Source organism: Corythoichthys intestinalis, chromosome 18, assembly GCF_030265065.1.
Source record: "Corythoichthys intestinalis isolate RoL2023-P3 chromosome 18, ASM3026506v1, whole genome shotgun sequence".
In the NCBI taxonomy this organism is placed as follows: Eukaryota; Metazoa; Chordata; class Actinopteri; order Syngnathiformes; family Syngnathidae; genus Corythoichthys; species Corythoichthys intestinalis.
The window spans coordinates 26,929,175-26,948,235 of NC_080412.1; the positions used below are offsets into that span (position 1 = coordinate 26,929,175).

The 19,061-nt window shown below is 39.3% G+C and overlaps 1 protein-coding gene across 2 annotated transcripts in view; it reads left to right on the plus strand.

Moving 5' to 3' along the window:
* Positions 1-19,061, plus strand: part of rad51d (RAD51 paralog D) — a 22,854-nt gene continuing 3,793 nt past the window's right edge. Inside the window, exons 1-7 of one of the 2 annotated variants that reach the window (XM_057820815.1) lie at positions 1-242; positions 326-387; positions 8,213-8,331; positions 17,180-17,261; positions 18,522-18,656; positions 18,806-18,907; positions 18,977-19,061. In XM_057820815.1, coding sequence (XP_057676798.1) covers positions 161-242; positions 326-387; positions 8,213-8,331; positions 17,180-17,261; positions 18,522-18,656; positions 18,806-18,907; positions 18,977-19,061 — 667 coding nt within the window. In that variant the 5' untranslated portion in view covers positions 1-160. The remainder of the gene's footprint in view (positions 243-325; positions 388-8,212; positions 8,332-17,179; positions 17,262-18,521; positions 18,657-18,805; positions 18,908-18,976) is intronic. The other variant, XM_057820816.1, reaches the window with a different exon arrangement.

Below are 19,061 nucleotides of genomic sequence, written 5' to 3' on the forward strand. Positions count from 1 at the left end.
TTCTCCAAATAAGTACTTTATACAATATAGTGACGTCACCAGGCGGTAAACTTCCCCCTAGCGAACTTCATAAATGCTACAAACACAAGCACGCTAGCTCGAGAAATGAGCTTTTTTCACACTTGCGACTCAATATTTCTCAGATTTTTTATTTTTATTCATGGTGCTATTGCGAGAAGGGATGTGCCCTGGACTGGATCAAGATTTGGTTCGTCGTTTGCGAGACGTTCACGTCAAAACAGGTGAGCAAGCCTTCATGAAAAAAGAAAACTGCTCATTTAAAAGACAAAATGTATATTTTTTTTGCATCTGGTCTGTCACACAGTGGAAGACTATGTCTCGTCGGACATCGAGGACCTTGCACGAAAATGTTCGGCGTCATATACGGTATCTATCTATTTATACGTTTTACAGGGGGAAAATGAAACTTCTATACTACTCTTATGTCAAACGGTCCCAAAAGGCTTTTTAAAAAATAAATGCTTTTTTTTTTTAAATTAAAAAAGTAGCCTACTATGGATACAGTTCGAGCATTTTACACGACAAAACTACATCAAAAAGAAAATTTACATTAATAAATGTACCATTTAAAAAAAATACAGCGATCCGTCGTTTTTTGCGGTTAATGGGCCAGAACCCGCCGCGATAAGTGAAAAACAGCGAAGTCACGCCCCCCCCCATATATATATATATATATATATATATATATATATATATATATATATATATATATATATATATATGGGGGGGGGGGGTAAATTTATGTATTCAGATTCATCATTGGAAAGAGATACATATAAGACATGGGTTTTCACTTTTTTCGCCCCAAAGTATAATTAAAAAAACACACAAAAATACAAATGGTCCCAGGCTTCAACTGGAAAGTATTGAAGGTTGGATTTTTCTCTTTTTTTCCATTAAGGTCCCATATTATTTGAATTTAAAAAATTATTAGAAGCTAAAAAACACATCTTTTTCAGGGGTGCCAATAATTATGGAGGGTACTGTATGTATACTGTATGCATATATTTTTACCGATAGAAACAATTTCAATGTCGTTTCATCCTTGAAAAAAAATAATAAAATGAATGTACAGTGGGGAAAATAACTATTTAGTCAACCACCAATTGTGCAAGTTCTCCTACTTGAAAAGATTAGAGAGGCCTGTAATTGTCAATATGGGTAAACCTCAACCATGAGAGACAGAATGTGGAAAAAAAACAGAAAATCACATTGTTTGATTTTTAAATAATTTATTTCCTAAATAGAGTGGAAAATAAGTATTTGGTCACCCATGAACAAGCAAGATTTCTGGCTGTTAAGGAGGTCTAACTTCTTCTAACGCGGCCTAACGAGGCTCCACTCGTTACCTGTATTAATGGCACCTGTTTTAATATATATATATATATATATATATATATATATATATATTAGGGCTGTCAAACGATTAAAATTTTTAATCGAGTTAATTACAGCTTAAAAATTAACTAATCGTAATTAATCGCAATTCAAACCATCTATTTTATATGCCATATTTTTCTGTAAATTATCGTTGGAATGGAAAGATAAGACACAAGATGTATATATATATTCAACATGCGGTACATTAGGACTGTATTTGTTAATTATAACAATAAATCAACAAGATGGGATTAACATTACTAACATTCTGTTAAAGCGATCCATGGATAGAAAGACTTGTAGTTCTTAAAGGAAAAATGATAGTACAAGTTATAGAATTTTTATATTAAAACCCCTCTTAATGTTTTCGTTTTAATAAAATTTGTAAAATTTTCAATCAAAAAATAAACTAGTAGCCCGCCATTGTTGATGTCAATAATTACTTACACAATGCTCCTGGGCGCTGAAGCCTATAAAATCAGTCGCACCCAAGCGCCAGCAGAGGGCAGCAAAACTCCGCAAAACACAATTAACAAGTGGGCCTTTCACTCTTCTGTCATTTAAATCTGTCTGAGCTGGGCCAAGTGCGTTAATTGCGTCAAATATTTTAACGTGATTAATTTAAAAAATTAATTACCGCCCGTTAACGCGATAATTTTGACAGCCCTAATATATATATATATATATATATATATATATATATATATATATATATATATATATATATATATATATATATATATATATATAATATGTGTATAGGTATAAAAGACACATGTCCCAGTCAGTCACAATCCGAACTCCAATATGGCCAAGACCAAAGAGCTGTCGAAGGACACCAGAGACAAAATTGTAGACCTGCGCCAGGCTCGGAAGACTGAATCTGCAATAGGTAAAACGCTTGGCGTAAAGCAGTACTTCTCAAATAGTGGGGCGCGCCCCCCTGGGGGGGTCGCAGAGCGATGCCAGGGTGGGCGCATGTGACCTCGGGGAACATGTTTTTTTTGTTGTTGTTTTTTGCCGTACTGGAATAAAGTGTACTTGCACATCCACTCCGTAGGTGGCAGTGGCGCTCTCATTTTCAGAGTGCGCGCAGTATTTTTGAACTAAGGAAGAGCACTCAGCACACACAGACAACAGATATGAAGAGCAGTGTGCTACCACCGTTTTCTATAGCCGTTTTCCGACCGGACTCACTCACGCAGCGGCCCACTGTCTTGTCCGGTTCTCACGTCGCAGCCCGAGAAGTGCCATTTTCGGCTTGGGATCGTCACGACGACCGCCCTCACCTACGGTTCTACCTCGGCCACCGTGAATGCGCTTTTTTCGTGCCGTTTGCCTTTTAGCTTTGACTTTTAATACAGTGGGTGATGATGAAAGACCACTGTTTACTTTGTCTAAAAATAATTATAGCAGACAGCCAGAAGCCAAATCAATTAAGACGCCACTTAAAGACATTAGACCCCAATCTCATTGTTAAGCCGCTTGATTTTTTCAGTGAAAACGTGCCGAATATTGCCAACAATCGTCCTGCTTTGTCAGTGTTATATCAGTAAGCCAGTGAGCATTGTTAGCATGCTCATTGCAAAGTAACTCCACACCATTGCAAAGGAGGTAAATACTGTGAGCAGCAAAAGTAAAAACTGTCCTGTCCAAGGACACTTTTTTTTTTTCTTTTGTTCAGTTTTGTTTTTTCGGTCAAATTTTTTGGCATATTGTCCTCATGAGTGAATGTTTCTAATCAATTTTAATTTGTTATTATTCATTCATTCATTCATTTTCCATGCCGCTTATTCCTCACGAGGGTCGCGGAGGTGCTGGAGCCTATCCCAGCTTACTTCGGGCAGTAGGCAGGGGACACCCTGAATTGGTTGCCAGCCAATCGCAGGGCACAAGGAGACACACAACAATTCATGCACACACTCACACCTATGGATAATTTAGAGTGTTCAATCAGCCTACCATGCATGTTTTTGGGATGTGGGAGGAAACCGGAGTTCCCGGAGGAAACCCACGCAGGCACGGGGAGAACATGCAAACTCCACACAGGAAGGCCGAAGCCCGGGATTGAACCCTTGATCTCAGAACTGTGAGGCAGACGTGCTAACCACTCAGCCACCGTGCCGCCTTGTTATTATTTACTGATTTTATTACATTTTATTTTTCTGTATCAAATGGTCAAAAATGTACCATGAGTGTATTTTTTAGTTTGGAGGTGATTTTTTTTTTTTAAATTCAGGCAAATTGATGCACGTCAAGTCTTCTCTGTTACAAACAAAACAATGTTAATAAAGTTATACTTTATTATGAGTTGATCTATGTTACTTTTTTTCTTTATTAGAAAAAAAGGACACAATGTTAGGCAGATGCGTATTTATAATAGTAATTTTATAGACAAATGATACTATTTACAGTGGCGGCAGAGAGTTTGGGGGGGGCGCGAAACATTTACGTCTTCCTTAGGGGGGCGTGACAGAAAATAATTGAGAAGCACTGGCGTAAAGAAATCAACTTTGGGAGCAATTATTAGAAAACGGAAGACATACAAGACCACTGATAATCTCCCTCGATCTGGGGCTCCATGCAAGATCTCACCCCGTGGCGTCAAAACGACAACAAGAACGGTGAGCAAAAATCCCAGAACCACACGGGGCGGACCTACTGAATGACCTACAGAGAGCTGGGATCACAGTAACAAAGGCTACTAACAGTAACAAAATGCGCCGCCAGGGACTCAAATCCTGCACTGCTAGACATGTCCCCCTGCTGAAGAAAGTACACGTCCAGGCCTGTCTGCGGTTCGCTAGTGAGCATTTGGATGATCCAGAAGAGGACTGGGAGAATGTGTTATGGTCAGATGAAACCAAAATAGAACTTTTTGGTAGAAACACAGGTTCTCGTGTTTGGAGGAGAAAGAATACTGAATTGCATCCGAAGAACACCATACCCACTGTGACGCATGGGGGTGGAAACATCGTGCTTTGGGGCTGTTTTTCTGCAAAGGGACCAGGACGACTGATCAGTGTAAAGGAAAGAATGAATGGGGCCATGTATCGAGAGATTTTGAGTGAAAATCTCCTTCCATCAGCAAGGGCATTGAAGATGAGACGTGGCTGGGTCTTTCAGCATGACAGTGATCCCAAACACACAGCCAGGGCAACAAAGGAGTAGCTTCGTAAGAAGCATTTCAAAGTCCTGGAGTGGCCTAGCCAGTCTCCAGATCTCAACCCCATAGAAAATCTGTGGAGGGAGTTAAAAGTCCGTGTTGCCCAACGACAGCCCCAAAACATCACTGATCTAGAGGAGATCTGCATGGAGCAATGTGCCAAAATACCAGCAACAGTGTGTGAAAAGCTTGTGAAGAGTTACAGAAAACGTTTGGCCTCCGTTATTGCCAACAAAGGGTACAGAACAAAGTATTGAGATAAACTTTTGGTATTGACCAAATACTTATTTTCCACCATGATTTGCAAATAAATTCTTTAAAAATCAAACAATGTCATTTTCTGTTTTGTTTTTCCACATTCTGTCTCTCATGGTTGAGGTTTACCCATGTTGACAATTACAGGCCTCTCTAATGTTTTCAAGTGGGAGAACTTGCACAATTAGTAGTTGACTAAATACTTATTTGCCCCACTGTATATACATACTTATTTGTTCAAGATTTATAAATGAAAATCAATTACCGACTTTTTATTTGTCGAAAGACCTGAAATATATACTCATTTCAATCAAAAGTAACGTGAGATTTGGGATTACATTTAGAAATTTAGATTTTTGAATATGAAATTTCAAAACTGTTAAAATAGCGAGATTAGTAACTGATCAGATATGGAGTTAATAATAATCAAGAAAAAATTATCGTTGGACTAACAAAGTAACAATCTTTCTCCCATCGAACAGTCTTACTGTACTTCTCATTTTTTTCCCCAAAAATGTAGAACTACTGTAATGAGGCAACCATCAAATAAATGGGTCACATTTTCAGATACGTTTTTTGGTCCCAAGAGTTACGGTATAGAGTACAAGTCTATGATGTCAGCCAAGTGTTGCTTTTTTTGCGTGTGTGTGATGTCACCACAGAAGGATAAACCTGAGTGTGTGTGAGTCATATGCTGTGCCACCTTTTTTCCCCTAAATATCAGGCCAACTTTCAAAATACACACTTATTAAGCACCAGATATCACATAAGCCTCATTAGTTGCTTGAACTCATGAAAACATGCGAGCCCTTTCACTTTTTCATCATTTGCACCAAAAACAAGAGCGGCGAGCTCTCGGGATATAAATTTCTCTGTGTTGACCTCATGGGCAGCCAAGAGGAAACTTCATTTTTCTTTCCCGCAAAGTTTTTTTCCCGCCGCGCAAATAATCATGAAACGAGGCATTTGGGAGAGGCCTTGTTTGCTATGCGTGGGTGGGTGGAGGTCACGGAAGGCCGGTCCGGAATTTATCGTTTCACCTCCCGTAGCCATTGTCTCGGCACCCCGTCGCCCACAAAACATTTTATTTAACCATTGCGCAAAAACCTCCTGCAGCGTCTATTGTTGCCAATCCCTTCGACATTTGTGCGAGCTGACAATTTATGACCTCCCTCGGCTCGTGGCGCTTTCCGTTTGTGAACCTCTGACCGCTTTGGTCGCCACGTGTCATACTGTCCCTCCGTCCTTAACTCTTTCGCTACTATTGTCGGCATTAGACATTCAATTAATTTGAACCGGGAGGGCTCCCAATCAAATTCATTGGATGTCTGTCGTCGTCAATGGCATTCACACATGATTAGGGCTGCAGCTATTGAATATTTTAGTAATCGAGTATTCGACTGAAAATTCTATCGATTAATCGAGTAATCGGATAAAACATTTTTTTTAGGTAAGGAGCAATTATAAATATACACGAGAAAACAAGACATTTCATCTAATATTGAACCATTTTCAGTCAATTAATGTCTTTATTTTCAATGTACATGGATGAAAACAGTCAACAATTGCCTCTCAGAAGTGACCAAAAAAAAAAACTTTTTTACTGTTTTCACTCAAAAACTTCTAGATTTTATTTTTTTTAAAAAAATCTTATTTCTTACCTAAAAATTTCATTTTGCTTGATAAAACACTAGGGCTGCAGCTATCGATTATTTTATTAGTCGATTAATCGATGAACTAGTTAGTTTGAATAATTGAGTAATCGGATAAACATGAAAAAATCAAAATACCTGAGCTGGGCCTCAAACGGAAAAAAAATAAACAAATAAGGATCTAAATATGTACAACAAAAGAACAATTGGCTAACTTACAGTTGTGGTCAAAAGTTTACATACACTTGTGAAGAACATAATGTCATGGACGGTAGGCATGGTGTACTTGGGGTTAAAGGCCTCACCTTTTCTCCTCCAAACATATTGCTGGGCATTGTGGCCGAACAGCTCGATTTTTGTTTCGTCTGACCACAGAACTTTCCTCCAGAAGGTCTTATCTTTGTCCATGTGATCAGCAGCAAACTTCAGTTGAGCCTTAAGGTGCCGCTTTTGGAGCAAGGGCTTCCTTCTTGCACGGCAGCCTCTCAGTCCATGAAGATGCAAAACACGCTTGACTGTGGACACTGACACCGGTGTTCCAGCAGCTTCTAATTCTTGGCAGATCTGCTTTTGGGTGATTCTCGGTTGAATCTTCACCCTCCTGACCAATTTTCTCTCAGCAGCAGGTGATAGCTTGCGTTTTCTTCCTGATCGTGGCAGTGACGAAACAGTGCCATGCACTTTATACTTACAAACAATTGTTTGCACTGTTGCTCTTGGGACCTGCAGCTGCTTTGAAATGGCTCAAGTGACTTTCCTGACTTGTTCAAGTCAATGATTGTTCAAGTCAATAATCACTCACAAGAAATTGCTAATTCGTGTTGCTGTATGTATATTTTTGACCCAGCAGATTTGATCACTTTTTCTGTTAACCCATAATAAAGTCATAAAAAACACAAACTTCATGAATGTTTTTTGTGACAAAGAAGTATCTGTTCCAATCACTCTATCGGAGAAAAATCAGAGCTATAGAAATAACTGGAAACTCAAGAGAGCCATGGCATTATGTTCTTCACAAGTGTATGTAAACTTTTGACCACAACTGTACATAGCAAAAGTCCAGTAGCTTAAATGCTATGAAATACCACTTTTTTTTTTTTTTTTTTTTTTTTTTTTCAATGCTCTTAAGAAATGGTTCAGACACATATTCCCACAAAAAATGGCTAAATATACCTTTAAACTAAATTAAAAATGCATTAAAAAACATTAGCTCAAACAAAAACCTCGCTTATGTTGGTCTTAACAGGTAGCGGCTGGATTTGGCCATGTAAGATGAGGCAGACTAGAGGGCAGTGTATCCACCCAAATCAATGAAACTAAATGCAGACACTTTCAAAAACAAACCATTTCAACGCCACTTTAATTAAACGAACACTCGAAGCAGCAAAATTTAATTAGAATCTTTTTTTCTAATCGAATACTCGAGTTAATCGATTAATCGTTGCAACAAAACACATGATCATTTACTCCTAGCCCTCACAGTTCCAATGGATTGGACATCTATCACTGTTAATTTGAGTTAATAATATTCAAGCCTCGCTCGAGCCGTCTGTTACCTGTTAGCGACCTTGTTGCTAACCTGTTCCCTCTCGTAATGAGCTCTCGCGAGCCAAATTCACGGACACCTGGGAAGGCGTCCATGTACTAATTAAACACCTTAACATACGTGCCAATGCCAAGCGAGCCTATTACTTAGCAATGGCCAGAAGGTGAAATGTCATCTTTTGTTGTCTGGCAGGCTCTGATGGCCATCCGCAGGGTGCTGCTAGCCCAGCACGCCGCCTTTCCTGTGTCGGGGGCCGACCTCTATGATGAGCTCCTTAGTTCCTCCGCCATCCTCGCCACCGGAAACCCTGAGTAAGTACGCCTTTCACAAAATTGATACAATTGCTCAGACGTTTCTATCAATAGATAGTATACTAGTATCAGTACTAGGGATGGGAATCAAAATCCGATTCCAATTCCGAACCGGTTCCTAGTGTTTCGAGGCCTCGATATCACAATGAAAAAGCCTTAACGATCCCTTTAACGATTCCTAAAGACGCATATTGCGTCGTGACTGTCTTGTTGTCCAGACGCATCAAACTAGCATGGCACCAAGAACCACCTGCTCCAAAGTTTGGCTACACTTCACCAGGAAAGAGGGTGAAAATGAAAGGTTACGATGGTTTAGCACGAGCATTGCAGCCGTAAACATAACAATGACAGCACGTAGGTTCAAACGCTCGAAAGTGTGTCTTCACTTCACGAGGAAAAATTACAACAAAACGACATGCAGTCATTGCAAGGTGGAGATAACTGCATCAGAAGGGAATAGACTGCACTGTCCTCACCGAGACGCTAAGGCTTAGTCCTGGCTATACAGCTAGCTAAAGTCCAAAATGACGATACAGAAGACGTTGGTATAATTTGCTGAATTTATTCAACCATCACTTGAAGAGTGAAACTAAAAATAGAAATGAAACAAATCAATTTCGTCCCCAATAACAAACAGGTTTGCATCAACGTAAATCAGCGATGATTAGCTGTAGTGATGCACGATAATACATTTTTCAACCGATACCGATAACCGATAATTTCGTCTTCATTCCAACCGATAATGTCAAGCCGATAATTCTATTAAAAGATTTATGTAAAATTTTAAAGTATACACAAAAGAAAATATCACTGTGCAAAAATATAATTTATTGCTCTTTTTTTCAACATAAAATATGAACAAGTCGTCAATTCAAACATCTAAATAATGACAGATTGTCTGACATTCTGTAATGGTAAACCTTTGGCAACAATTACTTACAGGGTAAATACCTAAGTTGCACAAAAATGCCTTTAAAAGTAAGCCATTCCTAACATATATAACATTAATACACTGCAAAACACACCTCCTTAAAACTAGTCAGTTTTAAGTGTAAATCTATTGGCAATAAGTGAAATTATCTGCCATCGCTTCAAGTGTATTTCTCTCAGATTTCTTGGAAGAAAAATAGCTAGCGGAAAATAATCTTAACAGCCTTGTTTTAAGCAATACATTTAAAGCTGAAACGAGTACTCGAGCAACTCGAGTAACTCGAGTTTAAAAATTGATCCGAGTAATTTTATTCACCTCGAGTAATCGTTTATTTTGACAGCTCTAAGCATCACGTTTTGCTAGGACTACTTTTAATGCGGGACAACGCGCTGTCACGTGCGGAGAGGAAGAAGGGAAAAAAAAAAAAAACTTACCGCAGCCGACAGCCGCCACAAACGACGCCGACGTTGCTAAATACTAGCCCGCACAATGCTACATTGGTAACAGGCAGCGTCTGGCGCGTCTCATAGAGATCACATGTATGTTGAACTAGATGCGCAATGACAGACTCGGCCGCGTCTGGGCAGCGTTTGTAAACAGCCGCCATCTTAAAGCAGTACAGCGCTAAGCGCTAATAAAGAGCGCTAATAAAGAGCGCTAAGCGCTAATAAATAAGATTAACGTTACTGTCGCTACTAGCTCACGGAACGTTAGCCCTGCGGAGGGCTAGGTTTCAATTAATTATGACCACTGTCGATGCGTGGCTAACGTGTCTTACATACAGGCTTTAACATAACATAGCATTGTGGAGTGATGAGGGTGTAAAATAAAAACTTAATCATGCTAACTATCAATTTTAGCTCAGTAGTCATTGCTGGATAAAGCACCAAGTAGCACTGGTCCCTAATGTGCTCCAATACAGCCTGTATCATACATTTATTTTGAACACTGCAAAAACTCAAAATCCTATCAGGACTTACAGTTTAGACTAACTTAAAACTTAACTAGAACTTAAAAATGGCTTGACACAAAGAGAAATTCAATTGAAACACGTGGGGAAAAAATCCTAACTTTTAAGTGATGTGTGTTATCAAGCGTAACGGCATTTTAAGGTAAGATATATATATATATTAATAAGATCTAAAAGTTTTTTGAGTGAAAACAGTGAATGTCTTTTTTTTTTTTTTTTTTTTTTAATTCTAGTTACACCTGAGATGCAATTGTTGGCTGTTTTCAACAATATACATCGAAAATAAAGACATTGATTGACTGAAAATGGTTCAAGATTAGATGAAATGTTTTGTTTTCTCATGTATATGTATAATTGCTCTTCACCTAAAAATATATTAGTTTTATCCGATTACTCGATTAATCGATAGAATTTTCAGTCGATTACTCGATTACTAAAATATTCGATAGCTGCAGCCCTAAATACATTATTATACCTAATCCTAAAAAAAAACTTGGAAGAAGGAAAGATTTTGAATAATATTTGTGGCTACAGAATATTGATTTAAGAATTTGATTATCAACTGTGACTGTAATTGAGCAGAGAAATAAGTTAAATAATTTGAAAAGTGATTGCTAATGTTATATGCTTTGTTGCACTGAAAATGATTAACTCAAAAGAGCGAGATGTCATGTACCCATTCTGCAGCGCTTTGTTTACATTTGCGGCTTTCACGACATTTGCTTTACAGCAGCTAAACTGCTACACGGCAGTACTATTTGGACGGAGTTGGAGCTCGCATCCGCGTGCGTGTTGTTTTGTGCCTGAGTTTTGTTAAACCGAAAATAAAGGCAGTGTTACAAAGTCAACTGGCCGCTCGTCATTTTACATACTGAATGCATTATTGACTGGCTGACTTCGTTTTCTCCATGTTTAAATGATCATCTAACCACTGTGCCGTCATGATAAGCTTGCTTACTGGACATCACTTTTTCATGAAGAATGGTGGTCGTATAAACTGCATTATTTTTTTATCCAGGGCTTTGGTTCTCGGGTCATTTAGGTAGCTAGCAGCAGCCTCGTATTCGTTCCAAAAATCTTTGTGATGCAGTTTTAAATGGCTGCTGGGTTAGTGGTTGTGAATGAGGACGCTTTCTTTCTGCCTCCTGGAACTTCTACGGTACATGTTTCGCAGATGGCGAGAGCGTCGTTTTTTTAGTAACAGCCGCCATAATATTCAACTACTTCTTGTCGTGTAACTCCGCCTCCTCAACCCCTCCTCCCTCAGGGGCTTCAGGGAGGGGAGGGGTTGAGGAGGCGGCGTGCTGAATTCTTCGGTTGCGCACATTTGGAGGCTAAATCAAGTATATAATTATCGGATTCCATTATCGGTTGAATTTTTTTATTATCTGGATTATCTGTGTGACGTCATAATTGCCATTATCGGCCGATAATTATCGGTGACCGATATTATCGTGTATCTTTAATTAGCTACTAATACGGTAATAACAAAACGGTTAGCATGCGTTTGCTAGCATTAGCACATCGTTCAAACCACTACACAACTGGATTTAAGTGTCCGATCGCGAGTGGAAACACACAACAACAACACAAAAGATGATACATACAGGTGTTGCCTCTGTAGATATTTTACAAACATTAACAAAGAGCGTAGGCTCGTAGCAGTGCTTCCCTCTCTCACTAAATCGCTCACTCGCTTGGATGCGGCATTTCTTCTTCGTGTGTAAGCGCGCCCGTCTTCACGTGGGCGCGTTCTTCTTCGCGTGAGGAAGCGCAAGGGCGCCCCCACTTGAGCGTGAAAGCACCGTAAAAACTAAAAGGCATGCATTTCAATATACTGGTAAATAATACACTTTAAAGGGTATGAAAACACTAAGGGGATGTGAGATATCAATAGAACCGTTATGTGGCAAGATAACAAATATTAATAAAGTTAACAAAAAAATAAATCGCATTCATGAGCAATTATCGAAAACAGATCGAAAATTATGAATATATCCGAAAGTATTCCGGAAACAGCCGAATGGGGCGGAGACGTCATAACAAGGAAACAAAAGGTCGAGGCAGGTGCCATCGTTGTTTATCGACGAGAGAGTTGCGTTCGTGTTTTATCAAAAAATCGCTAAAATGGTTCAAACCTATTATGCTATGTGGTTTAAAAATAGCCATTTGACGCAATGTAGTACCCATGACTTCCCGAATGCGAGAAAAAGAGCTGGACTACGCAGACAATGAGTAAAGTTCGTCAGTGCTAAGAGGGCTAATTTTGCAGACCCAGCCTCCGGCACGGTTTTGTGTAATGCACATTTTACACCTGAAAGCTATACGAACTATGGACAAATGAAATCAGGTTTTGCTAAGAAATTGCTGCTGAAAGCAGATGCGGTGCTCACCTACACGCGCAGCCACCTAAATGTCCCGAGATAACAAGAAAGAGGACGATGACTGGCTCTGATGAGACCACCCCACCAACCCAGGCAAAGCAAAGGAGGGAAATGGCCAGAGTGAGTACTCTTTTATAATAAAAAAAACATATCACGCATTGGATATAGGACTGGACACATGTATAAATTATCGCTCGTAAAATATATAAAACAAATCCTCTAATCCCATTCATATTTGTGTCGGTTGGCAGAGCGAAAACCGATGATAGCACATTAAATGATAATTATTCTATACATTACTCTATTTTAAGGTCACGGTGTATCAGCTTCATAAAAAGAAATGCAAAACAAAGCATTCGGTGTTTCTGTTGCCGCCGGTGTTTCATCAGCGTGATTGCTGCCCTCAATGATCCTTTCATTAGGCTGCATTGGCTTTCGTTTGGGCTCAAATTGATAACCCAAAACACCAAAGGAAGGTTCATAACTCTCCTCGTCACCATTAGAAGAATGTTCGTTACGTCGGATTCGTGGCTGCAACTAGAAACAAAATTGTCCGCCATCATCGCCGCCATTCAGTACTAAGCACTGAGCCGGTTGTTTCCTTATAGTGACGTCACGCACACAATATGCTAGATTTCCGGCATCTCGGGGGCGGGTCGTTTTAGTTTAACAATCGACCTAATTTCTATCATTTTCTTGGTGTTGCAATGTGTGAAATTACACGAAGTGGCATGATACGAATTCAAAAGGCATGCGTTGATGGATAAATGATGGAATATTAGCATTTCCCCAGGTGTTGTCATACCCTTTAACAGGGGTCCCCAAACTACGGCCCGCCCCGACATTTGGTCCGGCCCCCTGAACAATACCAGACAGCATTTTGAATTTTTTTTTTTCTCAATAGTGTTATTTATTTTCTGGACTTTTTCTGTGAAGAACTCAGGGAGGGTTATTTGGTTATTATCTGTTTGATTAATAGTGTTATTATTATATTATATTATTATTTTTATTTTATTTACTTTTGTTCCGTGAAGAATCCAGAAAGGGTTGATTGTGGCTTTCTGAAAAACAATATTTTTTTACATTTAGGCACTCCTGCAATCGTCACACTTTTTCTGTTACGAACTGACCCCAGCCCCTCATCAGATAGTTTGTTTTTTTACATAAACTTACATTGACAGGAAGGTTACCCTCAAAGATAAACCTGAGGGCTTTGTGGGAAGGCTGAGCAACAGTGATGGAGGCCTTGACTAACCTGTGACTCGACTTGATTTGACTCTACTCGACAACATTTTGACTTGACACAACTCGTCTTTACAACCTTGTAACTCTGCTCAACTCGACTTGACTCGACATAACCTCGTTACTCGTCTCGACTTGACTTGTCCACAACAGGTAAGAATCGGGACTTACTTGTACTCTGATCATAGGCTAAGTTCATACTGTAGGTCTTAAGACACGAATACGATTTTTTCGTGTTTTTCCGACTCGAGTGTGGCATTAACTTCTGAATGGGACAAGTCACATAGAAGTGGGCCATTTCAAAACCGATCTGAGTCAGTTTCGTATGTGGTTTAAATCTGATCTGGGCCACATTTGTTCAGAATATCGCGGCTGTCTGAACTGTCAAGTCGCCCAGATTGGAATTACGTCATCAAAGAGCGAGAGAGACCGGGCGCTACGGTAATGGTGCAGCTATGCGTTATTAGCGCCTAGCTTGCATTGAACACAGCTTTTGGGGATGGGTCAGGCTTAACAACAGTCAGAAAAAAATAAAAATGGGTTAAGTATAAGCCTGAGGATGCTCTGTTTTCTCTCTGCTCTTATGTGAGCAATATTTCAAGATTGCTTACATGGCCGAGAGTCGGGGCTAACTGTCCGTATGTGTGTGTGACATGCACGGACAGTGCGTACATGCTATCGATCCATATAAACTTTGAATATCATCCTAAACGGGGATTATTTATGTCTGTTATTTGTGTACTCTTTTTGGAAATCAAAATATGATCTCCCTGGAATGACGGATGACAGCCAGCATGTGTAGTCATTTGTTTTGATGCTTCTGCACATGCGGGTCTTCTTGCTCAGCGCGTGTCAGACTGCGAATTAATGCGCATGCGTAATACTTGAACGGGCTCAATGGACAAAGGCAGTCTGAACGGGCACGCAATAAAAGAACAGATATGACAAAAAAATCAGATTTATGCATTAAGACCTGCAGTATGAACCTAGCCATAGTGACTCGTGCAATTGTCTTTGTCTGCTAAGAAATACCGTGCCGATACTGTGGAATATGTCCTTATTGAGATCGGGTTTCTAACCGCCGGTGCCCCTTACTCAAGATGGCCGCCAGCTACGAGCACCACCGTTAGCATTTGTTGCTAAAGTTGTCCGATAAGGACTGTTTAACTGATATTGTTCAACTCCAAAAATCCAATACCACTGCAGTCTTGGACTTAACATATTTTGGTTAATTGTATTGTGATGCCGCAATGGATGCTTTAATAATGATAAATGTAACAACTTAAAACTTTTCCAAATAAACATTCTGTGAAAAGTAAGAGAACATCAACTAAAGTTATGGGAAAAAGTGCCTATATTGCACCACTATATTTATTGTGCAAATCAAATTAGTGCAAACATCAGTTTTTTGGATCAAGTGCAAAGTGCCAATAAGGCACTGCGATATCACATATTCACATGCATATTGGCTTAAAACCGATGGGAAAAAACAAAAACAAAAAAAAAACATGTCGATGTCATGAAATATAATTTTAAAATGATTTAATCGGCCGATAATACCGGACAACTCTACTTGTTGCCCTTTCCAAGATGATGATATACGTCCTATCGTGTGCCTCTGGCCAAGATGCCCCATCCCACCAATTAGTTTATCACTAGTATACGTCCAATCCATTTGAACTGGGAGGGTTGGTAGCGAATGAACAAATGTTTATTCGCTGTTACCCTTCCAGTTCAAATGGATTGGACATCTAGTGCCGTCAATGGTGGACAATTAGTTAAGCAGTGTCTGAGCAAGCTATGCCACTTTACTAGTACAGTCAAGTGAATGTGCAGTAATTTACTATTCTAAATATATAATTTTTTTTCAAACAAACATTGTTAGAGTATCGACTGACACCACACGGCAGTCTGTCTTGGGATCCAAAAAAATGGTATCAGTGCAACACTGTGGATTTGATCCCTGTTTAAACTGGAGGACACATGTAAGTCAAACCAGACATGATTTTTTTCCCCCCCAAGCTAGCATTGCACGCCTCCACAATCAATCAATCAGAGCCTGAGTCACGTCGTCGTTCAAAAATTGAATTTACATCGAGCCGCGCCGCCCATAGCGGAACACTCAGCCGAGCGTGTCGCGCTGCCAAAACGTCTTCTAAAGACTAGGCTTGTCCCTTTTGGGCCCTAAAGTGGTGTCTGATGTATCAACCACATTAACGCAGGCTCCGGCTCGGCTGCTTTAAAACAAACAGCAGAGATGGCAAGAAAAGCCTTCAAAAGCTTTGAGAGCAAAGATTCCTCACTTAGGAAATCTTCCTGCAAACCCACTTGGTTTTTATTTATTTATTCATTTATTTGGGCATTAGTCTGTTTCTGAAGCATGTTAGAAATGGCTCTGGACGTTTGCAAGAAACTCGGACATGTCGTGGCTGCCCCCTAGTGCTGACAAAACAGGAAGTGATCACTTGTAGGACGCTTTATTGAGAGCCATAATGCACACTTTTGATTGACACGGTCAGTTTTGTATTAATTTAACAAGTATGTGGATCACTCATGTCACACTGAGACATGTTTGCAATATTTACCTGCATTAAAAAGACAAATTACAGACAATAAATGTTCAAATTTGTTTTAGCTCAAGGCATTTTAAGTAGTATATACATAGTGTTCCAAAATGGTTGACCCCATTCTAAATGCCCATATCTCAGAAACTACTTAATGGATCTTAGTAGGCCTGTCGCGATAACAAATTTTTGTAGGAGATATATTGTCTCATAATTATTGCCGATTTGCGATATTATTGCGTTTTTTTGTTGTTGTTTTTTTCAACATATTCAACCACAAATATAGTGACAATACATCCTAATAAATCACCGATTCAAATGCAATTAATTGTAATTCTTAAATAAAACACAAACTATATTAAAATTTATAAATATTAAAAAAAACACACACACAATGCATAATGAGTCATTTTAAAGCTAGTTAGGTGCAGAATATGAAATAGATGAGAAACCCAATGTCATTTTTGTTGCCTACCAATTAGAGCCCATTAAAAGTGTTAATTTTATCCAAAATGACTGTCATCATGTCGTGCGAAGTGCGCATGCAAAAAATTTGAAGCCAAATTATCATTTATTACATCTGTGTTCCTTCATATGAGTATTGTTGTAATATTCATTTTCATATTCAACATTTTTCCCCCTGATATTTTAGGAGCTTTTTGTCTGATATTGTTAGCTAAAATTAAAAAAAGGAATGTCGCATCTACAGGTATGTATGTAGTGTTTATTTTCTTGTCTTGACTTGTCTTATCTTCAGCCTGGACACGTTGCTTGATTCTGGCGTGTACACGGGTGAGATCACAGAGCTGGCGGGAGGGCCTGGAAGTGGAAAAACTCAAGTGAGTGCTCCACGAAACACAAATAAATTTTTTAAAAAATTGAAATCTTAATGGTATCAAATCCATTTTCAAGGCTTTTTGACATTCTTGTTGTATGTCATGTCATTTACCTTATTTTACAGTTTTGAGTACGTACTTTTGTATTTGTGTTCCCGTGACTTTAAATTATTTTATTACTATTGTATGCACAACACTTTGGCTTCCTTCATGGATCTTTTAAATGTGCTATATAAATTGTTAAAAAAAAAAAAAAGTTTGTTTTTTTTTCGGATGAATTTAAGCTTAAAGGGATCCACGGATAGAAAGACTTGTTGTTCTTAAATGATAAACATTATTATGAGATAAAATAATTCGATATTAAAACCCCTCTTAATGTTTTCATTTTTATACAATTTGTAAAATTTGTTTAACTAGTAGGTTGCCATTGTTGTTTACGCCACAGGGCGGTGACATCACTTGGTTACGCTGCCCGGCTTCCAGAGTATGACTCCAGCATGTCTAGCATAAACATGTCATCTGTTCAACCCTTTCAATTTGAACCTGAGAGGAACATTAATGAGTATGACAACACGGTCGATATTTCACAAAACGAGCAGCAAAAGCAAAATGAACAGGAAAGACTGGAAGAAATGAGACGAGAGTATGACAAAACCAGAGTTCTGCCAAATGTGCTACACCAGCGAAACGTCTACAAGAGGTGAATTTGACAACCAAAGTACTACCGTGCACTTTCACATTGTTATGTTTAGATGCATACAGACAGAACATACTAAAGATACCTTAAGAAAATACTTAAACGTAGTAACATCAAATAAGGGTGGTTTAAACAAGTTACGTGACTAATGTGGTCAACAGATCAACAATCTGTTTTAAAGCTACCACAAGAAAACACAATGCTTAAAAGTATGAGAGGGAAACACATGCAAAAAGGATTTTGAGGCAATGAAAAGGTAATAAAGGGCTCAATAAAAACACAAATAATAGAAGGAATTGCAGAAGACGGGTCCCGTTCGTCTAGTGAGTGACAAACTACATTATCACCCCGAACGTCCATTGTGCACATAAAACGTGGCGCCCCCCGTAGGTCAAAACATGCCGAAATATTATACATTTTGAAATCAATGGCAATATTTTATGTGTTTCTAATAACATATTTTAGTAAAAGAGAACAATTGTGGCTTATTAGAGCCTGTAAGTCTTTAAGTCTGAGGTAAAATATCACCTGGTAACTTTTTGCATGTATTTTCCTCTGGTTTGAAGGTGTGTATGGGCCTAGCGGCGACCGTGTCGCACCGCCTGAAGCAAAACGTGATTTATGTGGACACCACAGGGGGGCTTACAGCAGGGCGTCTGCGCCAAATGCTACAAAGCCAGACAAGTAGCCACGACCAGCAGGTTGCTATATCAGTCACGTTTTTACAGTGTGTGCCAATAGCCTTTTTTAACTAACCCTTTCCTTTTAGTAATGAATGAATCATTAACTTGTAAAAGTCCCGCTCTTAGTTTTAACAATGCAGAACTTGAGTGTATTTTTTTGCCTGCAGATGGAAGCTCTCCAGAGGATCACCGTCTACCGTGCGTTTGACGTCTTCTCGCTGCTCGACTGTCTGTACCGTCTCAGCGCCAACGGCGGCAGGCTTCGGCAGGTGCGTCTGAAACTCGTACCCGCGAGCACAGACGTCAAACGTTGATTTTTGTTACTACGGCGGCGTCAGGCGTGCGGCAGCTGCGTTAAGGCACTGATCGTGGACTCCGTGTCGGCCGTCATCGCACCTCTGCTTGGAAGCAAATATCAGGAAG